The sequence below is a fragment of the Pelophylax lessonae genome (assembly GCF_965119305.1).
Source record: "Pelophylax lessonae genome assembly, chromosome: 9".
NCBI lineage: Eukaryota > Metazoa > Chordata > Amphibia > Anura > Ranidae > Pelophylax > Pelophylax lessonae.
The window spans coordinates 215,286,623-215,312,284 of record NC_138776.1 but is presented as its reverse complement, the minus strand read 5'-3'; the positions used below and the strand labels follow the sequence as shown (position 1 = coordinate 215,312,284).

The 25,662-nt window shown below is 44.5% G+C and overlaps 1 protein-coding gene across 3 annotated transcripts in view; it reads left to right on the top strand.

Annotated features, from left to right (window-relative positions):
* Window positions 1-789: 789 nt before the first annotated feature.
* The window catches only part of LOC309563841 (sperm flagellar protein 1-like), a 105,593-nt gene continuing 80,720 nt past the window's right edge, over window positions 790-25,662 (top strand). For 2 of the 3 annotated variants that reach the window (XM_082268476.1, XM_082268474.1), the window contains exons 1-3: window positions 790-989; window positions 7,638-7,749; window positions 24,800-24,965. In XM_082268476.1, coding sequence (XP_082124602.1) covers window positions 881-989; window positions 7,638-7,749; window positions 24,800-24,965 — 387 coding nt within the window. In that variant the 5' untranslated portion in view covers window positions 790-880. The remainder of the gene's footprint in view (window positions 990-7,637; window positions 7,750-24,799; window positions 24,966-25,662) is intronic. The other variant, XM_082268475.1, reaches the window with a different exon arrangement.

The window sequence follows — 25,662 nt, the reverse complement described above, 5'->3', positions numbered from 1 at the left end:
GCCGCAATGTCGCAGTACCGCAAAAAAAATCGCAGATCGCCGCCATTACGCGTTAAAAAAAAAAACAACAAAAATGACAAAAATCTTTCCCTTAGTTAGTAAACGCAATAACTTTTGCGCAAACCAATCAAAATACGCTTTTTGCGATTTTTTTTACCAAACATAGGTAGCATAAAACAAATTGGCCGAAAATTTTAAAAAATTTAGATTTTTACATTTTTTTTTGGGGGAATTTCATATAAAAAAAGGGAAAAATATTGCTATTTTTGCAAAATGGACGCTCTTTTTTTGTTTATAGCGCGTGATCAAAAAATCGCACAGGTGATCAAATACCGCCAAAAGAAAGCTCTGTTTGTGGGAAAAAAAGGACGCCAAATTCGTTTAGGTACAGCGTCGCACGACCGCGCAATTCTCCGTTAAAGTCACGCAGTGCCGAATCGCAAAATACCCCCTGGTCGGAATGGGGGTAAAATCTTCCGGGGCTTAAGTGGTTAAAGTAACGCAGTGCTGAATCGCAAAAAATGGCTTGGTCATTAAGGGGCAAATCCTTCCGGTCCAGAAGTAGTTAAGCAGTGATGAGACAATAGACATAAGTGGTAATTGTGTTGTGAGTGAGCAGACCCCGCCTCCTCTCTGGTAATTCTATAGAACAGAATAGGAGCACCGCCTCCTCTCTGGTAATAATATAGAACAGAATAAAATCAGGCTGTGCTCACTGCCAGTCACTGAACGCGGTTCTCTTCAGTTTGTCCCTCTCTGCTTCCCGTACATTCTAGACATGAGCGGCACGTTGTCTAGCAACTGTCTCCGGTCTCCATGGGAACAGACACACAGAGGCATGATCCGGTGATCGATCAGAGGAAGTTGTGTGTTCGGAACGATGAACGAGAAGATCAGCGGAGATCAGCTGCAGGAGCTGTACGCCTGGATAGATCAGATCCCTCTGAGCCGCCCCAAGAAGAACATCGCCCGGGACTTCAGTGATGGAGGTAGGGGGAGGGGGAGTACATCGCACATAGAGATCCCGGGGAGGATGGAGTGACATTCACACACCGGGGACACACGTGTCAGATTCATTTCATTTATAGTTATTGAACTTCAATACATGGCCAGTGGCAGGGTTTATATATGGATATATCCACCTCAGCTCCAGGTTTGACCCCTTTATGACCAGGACGATGTTTTGCTATTCTGCACTGCGCTACTTAGCCTAGTAATTGTGCGGTCATGCAACACTGTGCCCACACAACATTTCTCTTGGTGGTATTTCATCACTGATTTTTATTTTTTGCTATATAAACAAAAACAGACTGAAATTAAAAAAAAAAAAAACCCAATATTTTTTTTAAATTCAACGGACAATTGCGCGGTCGTGCGACGCCGTACGCTGTACCCAAACGAAATTGACATCCTTTTCCCCCCACAAACAGAGCTTTCTTTTGGTGGTATTTGATCAGCTGGGCAATTTTTGTTTTTTGCGCTAAAAACAAAAAAAGAGCAACAATTCTGAACAAAGAAAACAATATTTTTGACTTTCTGCTACATGAAATTCCCCCCCAAAAAAATTTAAAAATCTAAATTTTTTTAACATTTTAGGCCAATTTGTTTTCTGCTACATATTTTTGGTAAAAAAAATCGCAATAAGCGTACTTTGATTGGTTTGCGCAAAAGTTATCGCATCTATAAACTACGCGAAAGATTTATGTCATTTTTATTGTTTTTTTTTGTTTTTTTTACTAGTAATGTCGGCGATATGTGATTTTTTTTTTTTAAGCGGGACTGCGACATTGCGGCGGACAGGTCAGACACCTAACTGACATTTTTGACACTTTTAGGGGGGCCAGTGACATTACTACAGTAATCAGTGCTATAAATATGCACTGTTACTGTAATAATGACACTGGCAGGGAAGGGGCTAACATTGTGGGTGATCAAGGGGTTAAATGTGAGCCTAGGGGAGTGATTATAACTGTAGGGGGGCGGGGCTTGTGAAATGACCATAGAGACCTGTGATCCTATATAGAAGGATCACAGGCGCTCTGTGATCATTCCAGGGAGAAGAACGGTCAGCTGTGTTTACAACAGCCGACCGTCCTTCTCTCTCAGCGGGGAGCGATCGCGGATGTCAGGTGGCAATCGGAGCCGTCTGCCCGCTCATGAGTGGGGGCGGCGCATGCTCGCCCCCTAGCCTCCTGCTCACGACCGTCGTACAGTTACGGCAGTTTGCACAGGAGCGGCTGCCTGCCACAGTACATCTGCGGCAGGCGGTCGTAAAGAGGTCAACAACCAGGTATTGTTAAGGATGCTGTCGGCCGCTTGCTCCTACAATCTCCATCAGAACCGTATCTAAATCACAGCTGAACAGCTACTTTGGAAATTCGCAGTGAAAAGGGACCGGAAATTCACACTGCAAATCTGTGAACCCGGCCCTACTGCTTGTTAAGCGTATGTTAACCACTTTTTTGCAAAATCCCATAGCCCTATGTAGGCTGCAATATGTGTTTGTATCGGGGTGATGCCTGCAGCTAGAGTCATCATCCTGGTACCAATTGTTAGAGCCGATGGTTGGCTTTCAGGTTATAACAACCAAGCCACACGGATGTTACCCCAGCGAGCGAGAGGGGACGCCCCCCCCCCCTCCTGCCGCCTTCCGCCTTCTCTGCTCGGGTCCCCTGTCCCAATCGGGAGACCCGAACAACCAGCTGGCACCTCCACCGGCTGGTTAGAGTCCCAATCAAAGCCGGATTAGGCTTCGATCGGGTCTCCAAAGATGTAACCCAGAAGCGGCGCTCATGACGTCACGTCTGGGTTACTCGGCGGCTAAAGGCGCTGAATTTAAAAAAGTGACTCTATTCAAAAATGCAGTTTTTGACATTTTGAATACATTGAAGTGCAGTGGAGGGGTCTGGGGTCTTTTAGACCCCCGATCTCTCCATAAAGAGTACCTGTCACTGCCTATTTTTGTCACAAGGGATGTTTACATTGCTTATGACAGCAATAAAAGTGATCATATTTTATATTTCGTTTTTAAAAAACCTTTGATAAAATAATAAAATGTATTAAAATAAATAGGAAAAGAAAAAATCTTAAAGTGCCCCCCGTCACCGTTAGCTCGCGTGTGAAAGAAAACATATACAGAAGTCGTGCCCGCATATGAAAGCGCTGTTCAAACCACACATGTGAGGTATCGCCGCGATCACCAGAGTGAGAGCAATAATTTAAAACAAAGAACTACTCTGTTACTCTAAACTGGTAACTGTTAAAAATGTTTAATGCGTCGCTTATGGAAATTTTTTTGAATGTAGTTTGTCCCCATTCCGCGGGTGTGCGCAATTTTAAACTGTAACATGTTAGGTATCTATTTACTTGGCGCGACATCATTTTTTACACTATATACAATAAATGGGATAACTTTACTGTTTCATTTTTTTTTTAAATGCAGTGAAATGTATTTGTTCCCCAAAAAAATAGCGTTTGAAAGACCGCTGCGCAAATACTGCGTGACAAAAAATATTGCAACGACCGCCATTTTATTCTCCAGAGTCTTTGCTAAAAAAAAATATATATATATATATATATATATATATATATAATGTTTGGGGGTTCTAAGTAATTTTCTAGCAAAAAATACTGATTTTAACTTGCAAACAACATGTGTCAGAAATGGGCTCGGTCCAGAAGTGGTTAATCATTTATTATCCATAGTCTGGGCACAGGTACATATGAAGTTTTAACTATTTCTCCTGTCAGCAGCTTATTGTAGATGGCCTGCTGCGTCCATGTGCAATTGTAAAGTACTCTCAGGCTCCTGTTTGTAGGGAAAACGAGAGTGCAAGCGCGGGTCATTAAAAGGGTTCCTTAGCAGGAGGATGTGGTGTGCAAATGACGGTTAATTGTCTACCATGGGTGCAGTGTTGGCCAACAGTCAGGGCCTCACCAAGCTTCATTGACCAAGAACTTGCTGCAGGACGATTTATCAATCAGACTAATGGAGAGGAGTTCTGAGGAGGAACGCTGAAAGGATTCCATTGTCACCAGGGGAGGACTGGGCCAGGGGGGCAACTGCCCCCCAGGCCACTCTGATACCCCATAAAAAGGCTGCACTGCTTCTGCCACAGACATGCCTAAAGGATTCCTGGTGAAGAGAAGTAAAAAGCCCCCACCGCTGACCAACTGAGTGCAGGATAAAGACAAGAACAGAGTGCAGCCCTCCCCCCCAGCATGCATGGTGTAAGCTGTGTCTGAGAAGAGGCCGGTGTCATGCCCCACTGGAGACTCTCCTCCTCCGGCCAGCCCGACCAAGCTGTCCCAGCTCCCCCCAACTGCCCCAGCTGGCCAGGTCGGGAATCCAGTGAGTAGAGAGTACCTGGAGCGGAGCTTTAGCCTGGAATAGGGGTCAGGAGGAGGCCAGAAAGAGAGAGAGTGGGAGGGGGGCAGAGTCGCTGACCTATGGGCCTATGGTTAGTATATGCCCCCTGGGCTGAAAGTTGCCAGTCAGCCCCCGATTGTCACCTGTGCCTATTGTATCATCCACCGCTTCCATAGACCTTTGTAATGAGAGTCTGGGATACTTGGTAAGAGGCTGTGTGATTGGGTGTCGGTGGTGGTCTTCACAACATTAATAGAAGATTGCATCTATGTTCTCTCCTTGGATGTGGACTTCTAGAATTGACTACGCTGCACTTATTTTACTTTTTATGATCAATCTTTAGCAAAATCCAAGATTTTGTGTCAGCTGCTTATGTATTGTAATATATAAGATTTCATGATAATGCCAGGCGCAGCATATTATTACTTATATTGTAAATGGCAGATTGGTGATATTTAAAGTGTAAGTCATCCTTAACACTGAAAATCCTACATCTACAGACAGGGGCAGACTGGCAACTTTTAGCCCAGGGGGCAAGTACAAACCAGAGGCCCATGGTCCAGCAACTTAGCTCCCCTTCCCACTCTCCCTCTTCCCATTCTCCTCCTGACCCCCATTCCAGACTGAAGCCCTGCTCCAGGTACTCTCTACTCACCCCCAGGCTGAATCAGGGTTCCCAACCTGGCCAGCAGGGGGCGGTTGGGGGAGCTGGGACAGCTCGGTTAGTGCTGGCCAAGGGAGGAGATTCTCAAGTGGTGCATGGAACCGGCCTTTGCTCAAACACCGTTTACACCATCCATGCTGGGGGGGGGGGTCTGCGCTCTGTCCTTGTCTTCATCACGCACTCAGTAGGTCAGTGGCGGGGACTTTTTACTTCTCTTCACCGGGAATCCTTTAGGCATGTCTGTGGCAGAAGCGGTGCAGCCTTTTTACAGGACATCAGAGCGGCCCAGGGGGCAATGGCCCCCCTGCCCCTGGCCCAGTCCTCCCCTATCTACAGACATCCACCATATAACTTAACACTAACCTATCTAGCCCTGTAAAGAAGAAATCGGTATACATACCTTTTTTTTTAAGCCGATCCGATCTTCAGCGGCGGAAGCTCTGCAGAGGACACAGCCGACAACGGGTGTGAAATGAATGGGGAGTAATGTCACCCATAGACTTACTATGGGGCTTCCATTGTCGGCTGTGTCCTCTGCACACCCCTCCACAGCAAAGCCACGGATGACAGCTTAGCCTGGGATCGGGTCAGATCGGCTTCAATAAAGTTATGTATATTGATTTCTTCTTTACAGAGCTAGATAGGTTAGTGTTGGATCGTAGATGTCTGTAGATGCAGGAATTCTGGTAATAGGGTGGACTTCTACTTTAATCTTTGTTCAATTAACATTATTTCTCTGTCGCTCATTGACAGACGTAGTCTTCTTGATTCACAAGAACTGGGTTATGTTGTCTCCGCAGGAGTAGGACTAGGCAGAAAGAAAAAACGTTCTGGCTCCACCCTAGGGGCAGTCCCAGAGGGTATATCCTCTTCCTGTCTGCTACAGAGAATCAGTTTTTTTCTGTCTAGTCAGGAGTAAGTACCTAAGTTCCTTGCTGGGATCTCTGGTCCTGGCAAGATTTTTTTAGAAAAAATATTTTTTAGGTAGTTTTCTCCAGTGTTTTTTCCTGTGAGATCTTCAAGCAAATATGCCGGACTGAGCGACACTAGTGGTCACCCCAGCCGGCCTACGAGCGCGCGCAGACCATTGCATTGCGCTTGGTCGGCCGCGACACATTCAAGTAAGTATGCGGGGCCGGGCGACGGGCTGGATGTTGAGATCCAGTGGTCACTCCGGTTTCTGCCTATGAGCGCGTGCAGACCAGAGCTCCGCGCTGGGTCGGCCGCGACGGAGTCCCATTGGAGGGACTGACCTTGCGAGTTAAAAGTCTCGCTTGGACGCCAGGAACCAGAGAGTCGAGGCGTCCGGAGTGGTCCACAACACCCCACCCCGGTGGAGAGGGTATTGTGAAGAGAGGGTGCCTGTCGGTTCGGTGTGGTGCTGTCGGTTCTTCAGACACCTCCCTTTGAAAATATCAGGGAGATTCCCTTGCTTACTTTATCCCAGAAGGTGGCCTTCTTGGTGGCTATCACTTCTGCACGCAGGGTGTCAGAACTGGCTGCATTATCCTGTTGTTCCCCAGATCTGGTGGTTCATAGGGATAAGGTTGTTCTTCATCCGAATCCATCCTTCCTTCCTAAGGTGGTTTCAAAGTTTCATTGAATGAGGACAGTGTATTGTCCTTCCTATGTCCTTAGCCCAATCATCCTCGAGAATTTGCATGGCATTCCTTGGATGTAGTTCTGGCGATCAGGATATATTTGAATACTACGGATTCAATTTGTAAGACGGATTCACTGTTTGTGATCACGGACGGCCCTAAGAAGGGGTTGCCTGTTCTGCTGCGACCATCTTTAGATGGATCAGACAGACGGTGGTATAGGCTTATTCTATCTAAGGGTCGGGATCCCCCGTTCCCTGTTAAGGCGCATTCTACTCGGGCACTTAGAGTTTCCTGGATCTTCCGCCATCAGGCGTCAGTGGTTCAGGTTTTCAAGGCGACTGTTTAGTCGTCGGTTCATACCTTTATAATATTGTATAAGGTTTATGTGATGGCATCGTCAGATGCCTCTTCTGGCCGCAAGGTTCCTGCAGGCCACTGTTTGAGGAGACTGTTGGTCTACCTCGAGGATTTGTGGAGTAGGTCTCATCTGTTTACTCGATGAGTCCTTTGATACTTCTGGTTGGCTCCGGTTGGGCCTTCTAGATTGGATTTTGATTTCTGTCAATCCCACCCCTCATTTGTGGCACTGCTTCTGGATGTCCCAGTTCTTGTGAATCAAGAAGACTACGTCTGTCAATGAGCGACAGAGAAAATCGGATTTTTGTAAGATCTTACCGTAAAATCCTTTTCTCTTAGCTCATTGACAGACGTAGTACCCGCCCCTCTATCATTGAGTTGGGTTGGGTTAAATTCTCTGACACTGCTTCGTAACAGAACTGATTCTCTGTAGCAGACAGGAAGAGGATATACCCTCTGGGACTGCCCCTAGGGTGGAGCCAGAACGTTTTTTCTTTCTGCCTAGTCCTACTCCTGCGGAGACAACATAACCCAGTTCTTGTGAATCAAGAAGACTACGTCTGTCAATGAGCTAAGAGAAAAGGATTTTACGGTAAGATCTTACAAAAATCCGATTTTTTTTGTTTGTTTGTTTGTTTTACAGTATTGGTTGCAGAAGTTACAAAACATTTTATTCCCAAGATTGTTGAAATACACAACTACATTCCAGCGAACTCAACCCAACAGAAACTATGCAACTGGGCAACTTTAAATCGGTAATGTGATGGTCATGTTTACTGTTATAAATGGAAATAAATACAACTTAAAACCCAAAACCAAAAAAATGTAATGTATTGCAGCTTATCAATAATTAGATGTGGTGGTTGCATTAGTTTTATTTCCATAGGCTCTATTTTCACCTGGTGACAACTCTGGATGAAGGAGCACAGTTGGCACCTTTGAACAGCAGCATTGTCAGTCTGGGGGAGGGGAGTGTTAGATGTACTAGCAGATTTAAACACACTAACAAATTGAAGCCAAACTCCAGCTAATACTTTATAATCAGTTACAGCAAACATTTTTTTTTCTTTTGTATGTAAAAGCTGATCATTGTAATCACCCCTACTACTGTTAAGAGTTGGTTCACACTGGGGCGGCACGACTCCGTACTACTTCGGGGGAGACTTGTGCATTCCCATGCACCAATGCACCACGATTTCAGAGCGACTTGCATGGACTTCACATAATGGAAGTCTATGCAAGTCGCTCCGAGGTCGCCCCGAAGTAGTACAGGACACTTTTTCTAAGTCGGAGCAACTTGTGTCGCTCCTATTAGAACGGGTCCTGTAGCAGTCAATGGACCGCGAGGGAGCGTGACTTGTCAGGCTGACAAGTCGCCTGACAAGTTGCGCTAGTGTGAATCAAGACTAAATGCTTTGTTTCATCTCTGTAACTGATACATTCTGCTGGAGATTTGGATCTTTTGAAAAACAACAAATTTACTGGCTGGATTACCAGATGAAAATAGAAGAAAAAAAAAAGCAAAAAAGAAAATAAATGCAGCCATCACATCTATGAAATGGTAAGCTGGAATATAATAAATGTTTGCTTTCGGGGTAACGCCACTTTAACTATTATATAGTAGTTGATTAACACTAAATGATAATAACTGTAACAATTATTGTGTTAACAAAAAACTAGCATTTCCTGAAAGTAGAGCTGAAGGCACTTTTATCATCTTGGATAGAGTAAGGGAAGAGTTATAACCCCTGTCGATTATTTTTTTTTTTAGCTGGAAGATTTCCCTTCTTTTCCTGTTCACTCAAAATTTTCGGATTTTATTTCACTTCATCAGGTGAATCTCCCATAGGCCCCCCTTTCACACATGCGGACCGTTTGTATGTTTTTCATCCATCCGTTGACGGATGAAAAACAGACATCAATGCATCTCTATGGAAAAATGGATGATCATACATTTACATCCATTTACAAACCCAATTCCAAAAAAGTTGGGACACTGTACAAATTGTGAGTAAAAAAGGAATGGACTAATTTACAAATCTCATAAACTTATATTTTAGTCACAATATAATATAGATAACATATCAAATGTTGAAAGTGAGACATTTTGAAATGTCATGCCAAATATTGGCTCGTTTTGGATCTAATGAGAGCTACACATTCCAAAAAAGTTGGGTCAGGTAGCAATAAGAGGCCGGAAAAGTTAAATGTACATTTAAGGAACAGCTGGAGGACCAATTTGAAACTTATTAGGTCAATTGGCAACATGATTGGGTATAAAAAGAGCCTCTCAGAGTGGCAGTGTCCCTCAGAAGTCAAGATGTGCAGAGGATCACCAATTCCCCCAATGCTGCGGCGAAAAATAGTGGAGCAATATCAGAATGGAGTTACTCAGAGAAAAATTGCAAAGAGTTGGAAGTTATCATCACCTACAGTGCATAATATCATCCAAAGATTCAGAGAATCTGGAACAAAATCTGTGCATAAAAGGGTAAAGGCCAGAAAACCATACTGGATGCCCATGATCTTCGGGCCCTTAGACGGCACTGCATCACATACAGGAATGCTACTGTAATGGAAATCACAACATGGGCTCAGGAATACTTCCAGAAAACATTGTCGGTGAACACAATCCACCGTGCCATTCGCCGTTGCCAGCTAAAACTCTATAGGCCAAAAAAGAAGCCATATCTAAACATGATCCAGAAGCGCAGGCGTTTTCTCTGGGCCAAGGCTCATTTAAAATGGACTGTGGCAAAGTGGAAAACTGTTCTGTGGTCAGATGAATCAAAATTTGAAGTTCTTTTTGGAAAACTGGGACGCCATGTCATCCGGACTAAAGAGGACAAGGACAACCCAAGTTGTTATCCGCGCTCAGTTCAGAAGCCTGCATCTCTGATTGTATGGGGTGGCATGAGTGCGTGTGGCATGGGTAGCTTACACATCTGGAAATGCTGAAAGGTATATCCAAGTTCTAGAACAACATATGCTCCCATCCAGACGTCGTCTCTTTCAGGGAAGACCTTGCATTTTCCAACATGACAATGCCAGACCACATATTGCATCAATTACAACATCATGGCTGCGTAGAAGAAGGATCCGGGTACTGAAATGGCCAGCCTGCAGTCCAGACCTTTTACCCATAGAAAACATTTGGTGCATCATAAAGAGGAAGATGCAACAAAGAAGATCTAAAACAGTTGAGCACCTAGAAGCCTGTATTAGACAAGAATGGGACAACATTCCTATTCCTAAACTTGAGCAACTTGTCTCCTCAGTCTCCAGACGTTTGCAGACTGTTATAAAAAGAAGAGGGGATGCTACACAGTGGTAAACATGGCCTTGTCCAAACTTTTTTGAGATGTGTTGATGCCATGAAATTTAAAATCAACTCATTTTTCCCTTAAAATTATACATTTTCTCAGTTTAAACATTTGATATGTCATCTATGTTGTATTCTGAATAAAATATTGAAATTTGAAACTTCCACATTATTACATTCTGTTTTTATTCACAATTTGTACAGTGTCCCAACTTTTTTGGAATCGGGATTGTATATTCGTTTCCCTCAACATCTGTTTTGTGAAACGGATCAAAGCTCTATTTTTCTTCCGTTAAAAAAACATATCGGGCGAAAAACTGATGTAAATGGACAAACGGTTCATTTATTCCCCTTTCACACAGAGTCCGTTCTGCTCAGCGGGCGATCGATCCGCCAATACCCGCTGAGCAGGCAGATGACAGCCCCGTCTCTGCTCTGTGTGCAGAGACAGAGCTGTCACATCCCCGCTGTCCTCTATGGGAGATTGGATGAGAACGGACTGCCTGTCCATTCTCATCCGATCCTATCCGATCCTCCAGAATGATAGAAAATAGGGTTTCCACACCAACAATCATAGGCAGCATGTGTATTTGTAGCCGTGGGCTGGGAAATGCCTCGCTGCCAATGATTGGCGGTGTGCAGTGTCAGCTTCCTGGCGGGATTGCTTAGGTGGGTTGGGACTACAATCCAAACACGCCTGAGCCTATTCCTCTTTAACATGTATTTTACTATATACTCACATAAAATGTTATCAAAATAACAACAGCTTAGTACTTAAATTGTGCCCCTAACCCATTAAAACAGTGGTAACAGCAGATACCCACCTCCACATTCCTGTGATAGGAGGATTGTATACCTCACCGGCCGCTGTCATCTCCTCTCTGAACTAATTCCAGGTGGTGGGTTCTTGGGCTCTTGATTGGCGGGGGGCACCAAAGCACCTTGTTGAGGACAAGGGCCTCTTCCCCACAGCCCTGGGCTGTTGTTGGGGGGGTCTGTGGCTGAGAGGCTTATCGGCGCCTGGAAGCCCCCATTTAAAAAGGGGGCCCCCAGAACCTGGCCCCATGTAAATGAGTTTGGGGTACATAGTAGCCTCACCCATTCACCAAAGAAGTGCAAAGTGAATAAAGACAGGAGCCATTCTTTCACAGCTAAATAAAAAAACAATGTCGTCCCCCGGACGCTGCCGGATCCAAAAAAACCACAAAAAAAAAAAAAGCTCCGCTCGCCACGGATGCTCCAGCAGACTGCCTGCCCTGCCATCTGACATTTCTTAAATAGCTATGGGGCAGGCCCATCTGGTGGTACGGCGCCCCTGTGATGTCAGCGGCCCAGTATGCATCAGTCAATGACTTAACACGGGGGACGGTGCCACCAAAGGGGATGTCGCCGGGTGGCCTCGCCCCATAGCTATTTAAAAAATGTCAGACGGCCATGCAGACATTCAGCGGAAGCGATCATGGCGAGTGAAACTTTTTTTTTTTTTTTTGGGGTCCAGCGGTGGCCATGCGCAGCATGAGATGGATCTACATCAGGGGTGTTTTTTTTTTTTTTTTAAGGAATAGTAAGGTACCCCTACTCATTCACGCGGGGGGGGGTGGGATCTGGGGGCCCCCTTGTAAAGTGGGTTTCCAGAGTCCGATAAGCCCTCCACCCACAGATTTCGACAACCACAGCCCGGGGTTGTGGGGATGAGGCCCTTATCCCCATCAACATGAGGACAAGGTGCCCCCAAAGCACCCCCCATTTTTTGAGGGTATGTGGCATTTTGAGGGTATAGTTCAGGAGGGGGAGGGGTGCTCGCTCATCCCCTCTTTCCTGACCTGCTGGGCAGCATGCTCACATAAGGATCTGGTGTGGATTTTGCCGTGGGGAGGACGACCATGCCATTTTTTTTTAAATATTTGGCGTGGGGTTTGTTCCTCTCCAAATCCATACCAGACCCCAAGGGCCTGGTATGGATTAGGGTGGAGACCCACGCCATTTTTTTTACTTGCAATTCTTTTTTTTTTAATTCAGCTGTTAGCGGGAAACCCTGCTAACAGCTGATGACTCATCGGTTGTTATAGATGTGGCGGCTGGCTTTCCGACCCGCTCCTTAGCAACCAGCTATATACAGTGTTTTTAAAGAGTAAAAAAAACGCAAAACGCATTAAAAAATGCATCAGAAAAGCAACACTGGCGTTTCAGGTGCGACTCTATTACACGGAAAATGCAATTTGCTGCGGGGAAAAAAGTCCCTCACCCTTTCCAAAAGCGTGCCGACTGAAAAAGCATAAATGTGAACGTGTAGCATAGGAAACCATGTTAAATGGACTGTAGTGTGTTTCTGAAAAAAGGACAAAAAAACCCATAGGTGTGAACGTAGGATTATTGCCAAAGCCTAATTGAGCAAGCTGAAGTTAGAAGCTGATTGGTTACCATGCACAGCTGCACCAGGTCTTGAGTGAACCAGTTTTAGTAAATCTCCCCCAATGGGACATGCCACTCACCTGGGGCTAAATGCTCCTTTTATGGACTCTCTAGAGGTGTTCTTCAGCATTAGTTGGGTAATAAACAACACTATTGTTTCCAATCAGATTGCTTTGTAAGGAAAGTAAATTATAAGTGACACATTTGCCAGATAATTATTTGAAAACATATGAGAGGATTATCACAGGAGATGAGGTGTAATTATGTTAGAAATGATAAATGAATCACTTTGTTATGCTCACTTAAACTTTCTAAGATAATTACTTTACTTAAAATAGAAAGCAGTTGCACAGAACCATTGTCCATGTCTGCTTTTATTACATGCTTTGTTTTCTGGCTCGTCATAAATAGCATAGGAAATAGGATAGCGTGAGATAAAGGAAGTAAATGGAGCAGGGCAACATCCCAAGAAATGGTTACTGGAACAAGTTATATACTTTTCCATTTAACCCCTTACCGCCAAATATGCGGCCTCGGCTTTAAGAGGTTGTACCGGGGTGATGCCTGCAGCTAGAGGCATGACCCCAGTACCATTTTTTGGAGCCGACGGTCGGCTTTCTTGTAATGACAACCGATATGGCTGAGCAGCCGCTTCGGTTGTTATTACAAGGAGCAGGAGAGGAATCTCCCCCCCCCCCCCGGCGCCTTCTGCAGCTCACCCGGGTCTGGCTGGCCGAAGACCAGAACAAGGCCGGATTAAGCTTTGATCGGGTCTCTGTTTAAGATATGTATATAAAAAATATATATACATATATATCTATATATATATCAATATATACATATATTAGGGATAGACCGATTATCGGCAAGGCCGATATATCGGTGGCCGATATGTGCATTTTCCCCGATATATCGGTATCGGCCCTGGAACTGGCCGATATTGCCAATATTTTTGTGACGTCATCTTCTTAGGCCACCTCCCTCGCCTTGGACAGCCTCGTCTGGAGTCGGGACTAGTATCGCGGGAGTGTATCACAGCCATACACCCACCCACAGCAGCCCGGTGCCAGCCAGCCGCCCACATCCACAGGCCATGTACCAGCCAGCCACAGGTATTGTACCAGCGAGCCAGCCACCCACAGGCCCTGTACCTGCCAGCCACCCACAAGCCCCTGTGCCAGCCAGCCAGCCACCCACCACAGGGTGCCAGACAGCCAGCCACCCACAGACAGGGTGCCAGACAGCCAGCCACCCACAGGCTTTGTACCAGCCAGCCACAGGCACTGTACCAGCCAGCCACCCACAGACCCTGTACCAGCCAGCCACCCACAGCCGCTGTGCCAGCCACCCACCTACCACAGGGTGCCAGCCAACCACCCACCACAGGGTGCCAGCCAGCCACTCACCCCAGGGTGCCAGACAGCCAGCCACCCACCACAGGGTGCCAGACAGCCAGCCACCCACCCACCCACCACAGGGTGCCAGCTAGCCATCCACCACAGGGTGCCAGCCAGCAAGCCATCCACCACAGGGTGCCAAACAGCCTGCCACCCACCCACCACAGGGTGCCAGCAAGCCAGCCATCCACCACAGGGTGCCAGCAAGCCAGCCACCCACCACAGGGTGCCAGCCAGCCAGTCACTCACCACAGGGTGCCAGCAAGCCAGCCATTAAGCATTAGACAAAAATTAACACGTTCACTACCAAATTTGTGTCAAAAATTTACTGATAACAGTCCGGAGGCAGAAAGAACAGAAAGTTATTAACTAACAAGATTTTATCAGAATAATAGGTTAGAGTAATATTTCCAGTTGGGACACCTGTTCTGGTGACAACCAAGGGAGGAATTCCCCTCACTTCTCAGGGACAGGAAGGGAAGGGGAATCTCTGCAGTAAGACCTGCTCTACTTGCATAAGTTGATAGGAGGATAGTTGGTGGTTATAGTTAAAACTGCACCTCATTCATAGTATATCTTAGAATGAAAATAAAGCTGAGGCATTGCAGATTTTTTGTGGCGCAACATAGATAATTTACCCAAACAATTCTTAAAGTAATCACTTTATTGACATTATATCCCAAAAAGGATTTATTAATTGATAAAATGATGAAACCAGATTTATTTGAACTGTCCCCTATAGAAGCTCCCCTATACACTTTTTACAAAATTGTTATTACAGTCAATGAATGACTTCCAATATCGGAAAGGAGAAGAGGAGGAGACTTACGGTTCCTAAAAACATTATTTAAAATGAAATTAGATTAATTTCAACTGTCCGCTATAGAAGCTCCCCCTATCTACTTCAACTGAAATTGAGAACGACAAACTGTTTTTACAGTCCATGAATGACTTCCAATATCGGAAAGGAGCAGAGAAGGAGACTTCCGGCTCTCAATGCATTTCACAGAAAATTCCACTTCTTCAGGGGAGGGAAACAAGTGAGGCAAATAGTGAATCTAGGAAATAGGAATACAAGTATGACAACATCCATTATTTGACAAGATAACATATTCTGTGTATGAATATACCATTACTATACACGTAATATTGTGTATTTGTATATTAATGGCAGGGCTCAACATTTCAAGTCCTGAGCTACTAGCCTGGCCTTTAGAGTTCCTCACCACCAGATGCCCCACCCAACCCCTAACCTGCCCTGCCCCTATTTCCACCCCTAAACACGCCCTCATAAATTAAATGTTTTATGCAGAATTAGGTTATGAAAATACATATTAACAACAACAACTTTAACAATATTAACATAAAGCATACCAGTGCCCATCAGTGCAGCCTTATCAGTGCCCATCAGTGCAGCCCAAACAGTGCCCATCAGTGCAGCCTTATCAGTGCCCATCAGTGCGGCCTTATCAGTGTCCATCATTGCTGCCTCATCTGTGGCCATCAGTGCTTATTCGTGCCCATCAATGTAGCCTATCACTGCATGGGGATCACAGGGAGAAATCAGGATGAGAGCTGGCTGGATTACGCATGAGAGGATCTCCTGCTGTGACACAGCTTGGATCTGAAACCTTGGCTGCTGTCAAACAAAGTCGCACCTCCTGGACTGGCTCCTATGATAGACAGCACACTGATTCAATTTCCCGGCATTAGACCAGTGTGCTTTCTATCATAATAACCGGTCCTGGAGGTGGGACTTTGTTTGACAGTGGCCGGCGTTTTAGATCCAAGCTGTGTCACACCAGGAGAGCCTCTCTATGAATGATCCGGCTGGCGCTCCTCCCGACAGTTTCCTGGCTGATCACTTTAAGCAGAAGTGGTGTGGCCTTTTTTCCAGGGCATCAGAGTGGCCCGGGGGCCATTTGCCTCCCTACCTCCTGGCCCAATCTGCCCCTGCTCCACACTCGCCCTCAGCTTTTGCCTAATGTGAGCAGGCAAGTGGAGATTTTGAGTGCTGTTAACGGTTTATTCATACACACAATCTTGTCAAATACTGGATGTTATCATACTTGTATTGTTATTTCCTAGATTTACTATTTGCCTCACCATTTCCCTTTCCTAAAGAAGTGGAATTTTCCATTCAATGCATCAAGAGCTGGAAGTATCCTCCTCTTCACCTTTTCCGATATTGGAAGTCATTCATAATAACAACTTGCCATTCCTAATTTCAATTTAAATAAATGGAGATAGGGGGATGTTGCACCCAGTGGTGTATTTAGGTTTTGTGCTGCCTTAGGCCTGACTAAACTTGTGCAACCCCACCCCATCCTGTAAAGACCACACCCTTTCCTGTTTATGACCCGCCCTGTCATCTGTAAACCACAGACCACAACCACAATCTATCAGGGCCCATCAGTGCAGCCTCATCAGTTCCCATCAGTGCAGTCTTATCAGTGCTCATCAGTGCAGCCTTATTACTGCCCACTAGTGAAGCCTCATCAGTGCAGTATATAAGTGCGGCCTCATCAGTACAGCACCATCAGTGGCCACCAGTGCAGCCTATCAGTTACCATTAGTGCATCATATCAGTGCCCATCAGTGCTGCCTATCAGTGCCACCTCATCAGTGGCCATCAGTGCAACATATCAGTGCCCATCAGGGCAGCCCCACCAGTGAAGCTTATCAGTGCTGCCTCGTGCCCATCAGTGCAGCCTCATCAGTGCCCATCCGTGCAGCATATAAGTGCTGCCTTATCAGTGCAGCCTCATTAGTGCCCATCAGTGCAGTTTATCAGTACCCACCTTCGCCACATCATCAGTGGCCATCAGAGCAGCATATTAATGCCCATCAGTGCAACCTATTAGCGCCCATCAGTGCAGCATATCAGTGCCCATCAGTGCAGCATATCAGTCCTGCCTTATCAGTGCAGCCCCATTAGTGCAGCTTATCAGTGCGACCTCATCAGAGGCCATCAGTGCAGCCTTATCAGTGACCATTAGTACAGCCTTAAATCACTGGATTAATAAGATTACTCCTTTCTTTTTGGATATTTGGACTTTTGTTTGCTGCCACTGATTGTAATCATAGAATTATTTCACTTATTTGTATAATAAATAGGAAGTCCAGAGTCATTATACAAATAAGTGAAATAATCAGTGGCAGCAAACACAAGTCAAATATCTTATAAGGTAAGAAAGGAGAAATCTTACTAATCCAGTGACATACTGCGATAGCACATATGAGGTGAGCGGGTCCAAAATATTATTGCCATCATATACAATAAAAGTCCTAATTGTATATGCTGCTATTCAGTATGCTCGCTCAAGGACAAGGATGTTAAAAGAAATGAAATTATATTATTGACCCAATTAATGCCTGTCATACCTGGGGGTGGAAGGGGTAGGCGGAGCAATAGGCTGCAGTGCCACTCTTATTAGCATTGGCGGCTGTTGGGCCAGCTGTATTAAGTGTGATCGGCGGGCCTGCGGTCTGACCGAATGTCCTCACCGGCCAGTATTATCATACCAGCAGGTAGCAGTGTGACCACTTTATGGGGCTGCCAGACTGACTTGCCTCCTAGACCCTGCCCTCCAGCCCAATTCACCCCATAGGACTGGCACTATACTAAAAGTGTAGCGCAAGCCGGCGGGAACCCTTTTTGTGCGGGAGGTGGGAGAAGGCTGTTTTTTTTTGTGCGGGGTGCAGCTTTTTTGCTGCCCCCCTGCAAAGTTCTGCCCTAGGCCTGGGCCTTGTTGGCCTAGGCCAAGATACAATACTGGTTGCACCACATAAAATCCATGATGCCCCAGCTTTGTTTTCTCTCTACCCACATAGGAAAAAAGTTTTGGCTATATATACCTTTAAATATGCAGACCATCATACGTATTTGTATCCCCTTGCATAAACAAGGTTCTAATAGTTGCATTTTTTCCTTGTTCAAATATTTTATTGAAAAGAAGAATAGGTAATACAAACACAGGTCCATGAATAGACAAGAGACAAATTAATATTACAATGGTAGCTATGCAAGGTCACAATGAGTGGGAGCCCCGCTTATCTGCTTCCTTCCCCCTCCGGTGCAACATTTGGGGGGAACGGGTACCTGTTTTTGACCAGTACTCGTCCCCAACTCCAGGAGACTGCCGGTTTCCCTTATAGGCAATGGTGGTGGCAGTACCCGAGAGCCAATGGAAACATTGGCTGGGGTGCAGACATTGCTGGATTCCAGGATAGGTGAGTATCTTAAAGAGGTTGTAAACTCCGTTTTTTTTTTTTTTTTTTACAAGCTGAAAGAGAAAGACATAATGAGCTAGTATGCATCGCATACTAGCTCATTATGAAATACTTACCTCAGAACGAGCCCCCGCCGTGCCGTCCGGTCACCTCTATGACGGGCAACATGTCCAGTCGCCCGTCTTCCGGGATCTTGGCATCCGGCCATCTGATTGGCCGGAGCCGCGGTGACGTCACTCCCGCGCACGCGCGCGGGAGCCGACAGTCACGGCACGGGTCTCTGAAGAAACGGCACCAGCGGCCGTTTCTTCAGAGTGCATGCGCCAGTGACGTCACTGGCTACATGTAAAGTAAATATCTCCTAAACGCTACATGTTTAGGAGATATTTACAGTACCTATAGGTAAGCCTTATCATAGGATCACCTATAGGTACAAGTGTCCGAGGAGGGTTTACTTCCTCTTTAAAAGTAAAAGTCTACACCTACAGTATTAGTAAAGTTTTATTGCAGTTATAATACTAAACGTGATCTCAAACCCCCAGCTTTTATGCACTTTCAGCAGCTGATTTAACCACTTTACCACCGGAGGATTTTGCTGTCTTACGTCCTGGCCACTTTTTGCGATTCGGCACTGTGCGACTTTAACTGACAATTGCGCGGTCATGCAACGCCGTACCCAAACGAAATTCACGTCCTTTTTTTCCCACAAACAGAGCTTTCTTTTGGTGGTATTTGATCACCTGTGTGATTTTTACTTTTTGCGCTATAAACAAAAAAAGAGCGACAATTTTGAAAAAATAACAATATTTTTCACATTTTTTTATATGAAATTCCCCCCCAAAAAATGTAAAAATCAAAATTTTTTAACATTTTAGGCCAATTTGTTTTCTGCTACATATTTTTGGTAAAAAAAATCGCAATAAGCGTATTTTGATTGGTTTGCGCAAAAGTTATTGCGTTTACTAACTAAGGGAAAGATTTCTGTCATTTTTGCTGTTTTTTTTTTTGTAATGGCGTAAGTAATGGTGTATTGTGATGGCGGCGATCTGCGATTTTTTTTTTTGCGGGACTGGGACATTGCGGCGGACAGATCGGACCCTTGACTGACATTTTTTACACTTTTGGGGGTACCAGTAACATTACTACAGTAATCAGTGCTATACATATGCACTGTTACTGTAAAAATGGCACTGGCAGGGAAGGAGTTAATTTTTATTGGTGATCAAGGGGTTAATGTATGCCTGGTGCTTACTGACGTGTGTGGGGGGAGGTGACTGAGTAACACAGGGACAGATCGCAGGTTCAGCTATGCTGAACCCTGCAATCTGACCCTGCCTGGCACTTAGGAGATCCGCCTGCTTTGTTTACACAAGCGGGCGGATCTCCACACTAGATCCCCGACGATCAGGGAAGAGCGGTGTTGATTACCGCCGCTCCTCCCCTGGCCCGACTCCCGCTGTGACTGAATACAGCGGGAGCGAGCCTCCGGCGGTGCGCACGTGCCGCCTACAAGGGGAGGAGTCCAGCGACGTAGGTCTACGTCGCTGGACGATAACTAACCACTTTGCCGCAGTACAGTCAACGTGACTGATCAGCAAATGGTTAATCACTTACTGAGTATGCATCTTCTTTATCTTTTAATCCTTGCCTATGTTCCACTTTAAGCTGGTGCTATGACCTTTACCTCAGGTTTTCTGCTTCTGGGTAGCTCCTTTCTTATGTAGCATCCTATGGAGCCACCCTTACATGCAGGGACCAAAGTTGTATGTCCCTACACTGTGTGCATCAACAAAAACACACAGCTCCATAACCTGCTCCTCTCTCCTCCCTCCTCCTCCTCCCTCCTTTTGTATCCAGGCTAACAGACTGATTCTAGACTGCACTGTCCACTGTTAACTCATTCCTGTAAAGACCAGAAGTTCAGAGAATGTGCACTAAATGAGCAGGAGCCAGAAGCATTCATAGTTACTGTTTTTTGCATTGATCCTGGAAGCCTGGAAGGACAAAACAGATCAGTTGGTCCATGTGGAGTGATTATATTATGCTGGGTGGGGATCGGGTGCCAATATCTAATCTGCCATTGTCAGAGTATACTGTGGTTATTACCACATATGCAATGTGTTATTTTATCCTGTGAGTGTTTTTTTATCCTGTGAGTGTTTTTTTAGCTCTCATTTTGTAAATAAACCAAGCAGTTACACTATGAAGCCCCCTTTTCTTTGGGATTTACATGTGTGTAACATGCTGAGAACTGGAGAGCTGGAAATGATATTTGCATGCTGACCTAAAAATGGTTTATTGACCTCCTTTTCATTTTTGAGGTCTGTGTCTTTTATTCAATATAAAGGTGATAGAAAGGAGTGACATTACGGAAGGGATGAGTATGGAGTTAGAATCTGTGTGGGTTGAACTCCATAGGGAAGGAGAAAAGGGGAAAGTAATTGTGGGGGTTTGCTATAGGCCACCTAACCAAGGGGAGGAGGTAGAGCTGGAATCCTTAGCACTAATGAGTAAAGTGGCAAAATTGGGATCAGTCATCATATTGGGGGACTTCAATTATCCCGACATTGACTGGGATGAGGGGACTGCACACTCACAGAATGCCCGTCTATTCATGGAAACCTTACTGGATAATCCGACTAGAGAAAATGCAGTCCTGGATCTATTGCTCACTAATGACCCAGACCTAATCTCGGAGGTAGTAGTTCAGGACAACCTGGGCTCTAGCGATCACAGGATGATCACATTTAGTATAAATAACAATATAACAAGGCAAGTGGGGAACATAAGAACCCTAAACTTCAGAAGGGCAAACTTTCCGAAATTGTACTCATTGATGGAAAGGGTAAACTGGGACCAAACCCTGGGATCCCTGACCACAGAGGAAAAATGGGAATGCTTTAGGAACATATTAAGCAAAGGCATCTTGCAGTGCATTCCTATGGGAAATAAATTTAGAAGAGACAAAGCCAAACCTGGCTGGCTAAACCGTAGCGTTAAAAAACTTATTAGGGGAAAAAAATTGGCCTTCAAGAAATATAAATCAGAGGGCACAGTATCGGCCTTCCAGCAATACAAGGAGGAAAATAAGAAATGTAAACACGAAATCAAAATGGCTAAAATCAACTTTGAGAGACAAATAGCGGAGGATAGTAAAAAAAAATCCAAAGAAATTCTTTAAATATATCAACAGCAAAAAAACTAGGGCAGAGCATATTGCACACATAATTAGCGATGATGGGGGGATGGTTACAGAGGACACTGAAAAAGCAACCGTGCTGAATGCTTTTTTCTCGTCAGTCTTTACACAGGAAACGGAGGGGTACACTGACCATGACTGTATGGTTAGTAGTAATACACAGGACTTGCCACTATGGCTAACAGAGGGTGAAATCAGGGAAAGGCTGGATAAACTTAACACAAACAAATCACCAGGCCCGGATGGCGTACATCCGAGAGTACTCAAGGAACTCAGTAAGGTTATATCCAGACCACTGTTCCTGATCTTTGCTGACAGTATTAGGACAGGAGATGTACCAGGGGATTGGAAGAAAGCTAACGTGATTCCGATATTCAAAAAGGGCCAGAGGCATATGCCGGGAAATTATAGGCCTGTCAGTTTGACATCAATAATATGTAAACTTCTGGAGGGGATGATAAGGGACTATATCGTAGAGTTTGCTAAAGACAACAACATCATCAGCAGTAATCAGCACGGGTTTACAAATGGGCATTCTTGTCAAACCAGTCTCTTAGCATTCTACGAGGAGGTAAGCTGTGAGCTAGATAGGGGGAGACCAGTGGATGTGGTGTACTTGGATTTCGCTAAGGTGTTTGATACAGTTCCCCACAAGCGCTTAATTTATAAAATAAGGTCTGCAGGTATCGACAGCAGAGTTTGCTCTTGGATACGGAATTGGCTTAAAGGGCGTGTTCAAAGGGTGGTAATAAACAGCGCATACTCAGACTGGTCTGAGGTTGTAAGCGGGGTGCCCCAGGGCTCAGTCCTGGGACCAACCTTGTTCAATTTATTCATAAACAGCATTGAGGACGGGATCAGTAGTGCGTTATCAGTTTTTGCAGATGACACAAAATTGGCCAGGGCAATAACTGCACAGCATGAAGCAGATATCCTACAGAATGACGTGGACAAAATTACAGAGTGGGCAACGACATGGCAAATGAGGTTTAACGTGGAGAAGTGTAAGGTTTTGCACTTGGGGACTAAAAACATAAAAACACAATACACGTTAGGAGGGGAACCCTTGGGGGAATCAAAAATGGACAAAGATCTGGGAGTCTTGGTTGATGATAGATTAGGCAACAGCATGCAATGTCAAGCGGCAGCTGCCAAAGCCAGCAGAATATTAGCATGCATAAAGAAAGGGATGTATTCCAGAGATAAGACTATAATCCTTCCACTTTATAAAACTCTGGTCCGACCGCATCTGGAGTATTCTGTCCAGTTCTGGTCGCCAGTCCTCAGGAGGGATGTGTTGGAGCTGGAGAGAGTCCAGAGAAGGGCAACTAAACTAATTAGGGGATTGGAGGACCTTGACTATGAAGAGCGTCTACAATCGCTCGATTTATTCTCCCTGGAGAAGAGACGTCTGAGGGGGGACATGATAGCAATTTATAAATATCTTAATGGGGATCCCAGCTTAGAAAAAAAGCTGTTCATTCGAAGGGATTGCATGAGGACTCGAGGGCATACAATGCGATTAGAGGAGAAGCGTTTTAACCACAGGCAACGTGGGGGGTTCTTTACTGTTAGGGCTACAAGATTGTGGAATTCTCTACCACAAGAGGTGGTTTCTGCGGGTAGTATGGTGGCTTTCAAAAGACTCTTAGACTTACATCTCAAGGATCAGAACATCCAGGGGTATGTGAGATGAGTACAGCCACACACACCTACACAGGTTGAACTGGATGGACTATTGTCTTTATTCAACCTCACCTACTATGTAACTATGTAACTATGTAACTATGTGTTACAAGGTGAGGAGACATCTTCACTGTGGTCACTGTTGTCCAGGGTGTTTTGCACACATTTGTATACACTAAAGAATTGCTGAAGTTCACAGTTTTTTTGCTAGATCAAGATCTGCTTAAAGATTTAAATAGGACTGGATATGGGACTTTCACTTCGTCACTTCATACAGTATAAATATATATATATAATTAAACCCACGCTAAGTGATGTTTAGGGTCCATCATTTCTAGTGAGTAGGGTTCTTGAAGGGGATTGAGACACTCTGCACTGGCAATTTGGAGCGCTCCAGCACTTTGTGTTTTCAGTACTATCGGCACCATTATTTTTATATTTTATATTGGACTTTTATTGCACATTATATTGGACTTTTCTTAGCACTATGTAACGCTCTGGGTTTTAGCTCAAGGATACTGGATTTGCAGCTGCAGAATTCCACTCAGTAGTCTTGTAGAGATCTTGTTAAATCACCTGATCCAACTCTCTTGACTCATCATAGTGGTTCAGCCTGATTCAGTATGCACATATACAAACACTCAGATAATGATGTTGCAGGAGTGATAGTAATTATGCAAGTAGCAGTGAGATGTTACACTGAAGGTATAAGCTCTGAGGAGTGATAGTAGATGATGATAAGCACTCAGATAGTGATGTTACAGGAATGATAGTAGATGATGATAGATAGCAATCACAAGAGCTAGCAATCTAGTATAATCAACAGGTGATAGATAATAGCAAGAAAGATATACAGGTGTTGCTAAGCTTAGTTCGGTAATGCAGGTTGTAACAAATAATAGGCACAAGAGCTAGCGATCTAGGTTTAGAAATGCAGATGGTAGATCTATGTATCCTAGAGCTAGCAATAGTTCTTATAATGCAGCTATAGATAGCAAGCGTTGTTGATAAGAGGGGGTCCCCTGTGGGGTACTTATCAATAGCCAGTAGTGAGGGAGTGTAGGACAAGGTAGCGAGGCTCCGGTCAATCCAGGTATAGGGTATGTAGCTGGAAGATTCGGCAGCGTCAGGTTAGGCAGGTATCAGGAGTGGTTGCACGAACAATGTGTGAGTGCAGACCGTCAGTTGAAATAGCCGCTCAGTGCGGCGCCTGATGATGACGTCAGCACTGTTAAAGGAATACACACCTTATATGCGTTCCACCTACCTGAGTGGTGGAACGCAACCCGGAAGTGAGATGATAGAAAGGCACTGAGAGTGCCAGGATCTTACACACTAGTAGAACATTTCACAGTATTACAGTGGTTCTAAGTAAATTTCTGGCCAAAAAAAAAAAGTAGATGTTCACATGTAGGAGCGAAGTCTCATAATTGCCTCTGATACGAAGTAGTTAAACACTGTTATATTTATTCAAGACTTTTCACATAAACTTTTTTTTTTAGGTTGAATTGTCTCTTAAATTGTAACATAAAATGTTCTGCTTGTTGATTTTTCAGCAAAGTATTTCCCAAGCTGAACTTCCACATTCCAGATGGCATCATCCGTAAGTTGATTGCCAATACACCAGGAGTGATTGAGCCAGTTCTATATACTCTGCGACAGAAGATCAATGAAAGACTGCAAGATAAGAACCAGAGCGAGAACAATGCACACCAAGTAAAGGTCCACTTATTAATTATCTGGTTGAATTTGTGTGACACTCTGTGCTCTATAAATCATGATTTAAATTGATGAGAGCTGAAGCCCTAAGAAAATCAGTTATTTTGAAGAGGACAGGCATTGTATCCATTTTCTCTGCTTATTTATTCAAATGAGAATTATACAGAGATGTATAGTAACGAAGTAGAACTACTTAAGTACTGTACTTAAGTACCGAAATGCGGTATCTGTACTTTCCTAGAGTAGAATTTTTTTCTCCTACTTCTACTTTTACTTCACTACATTTTTTCGATGATTTCGATACTTCTACTCAAGTATTTTTTTTTTTGTGCTGCATAGTTACTCGTTACTTTTAAAAAAATTACCACTGCCAGAACAGTAGATGGCAGGTTGCATAAAGCTCAAAAAAATGTGTATAATGTCATTTGTAAATCAGCGCATACGAAAATAAAGGCTGTGTATAATAAAAGCTGCTATACCAAATCTTTCCAATAAAAAGAAAATATGAAACAAACAAATAAATGGTGCTACAGCGCTTAAAGTGCATCAAGAAACTACTAACAAACACAGGTTAATCATTTGAATAAATCATTTGAAATAATAAAAACAATATGATGTTCATACTTTTGACTTCTTTCTTTAATAACTACATAACACAGTACTTGTACTTCTACTTTCAGTACTTGAGTAGAATTTTTTT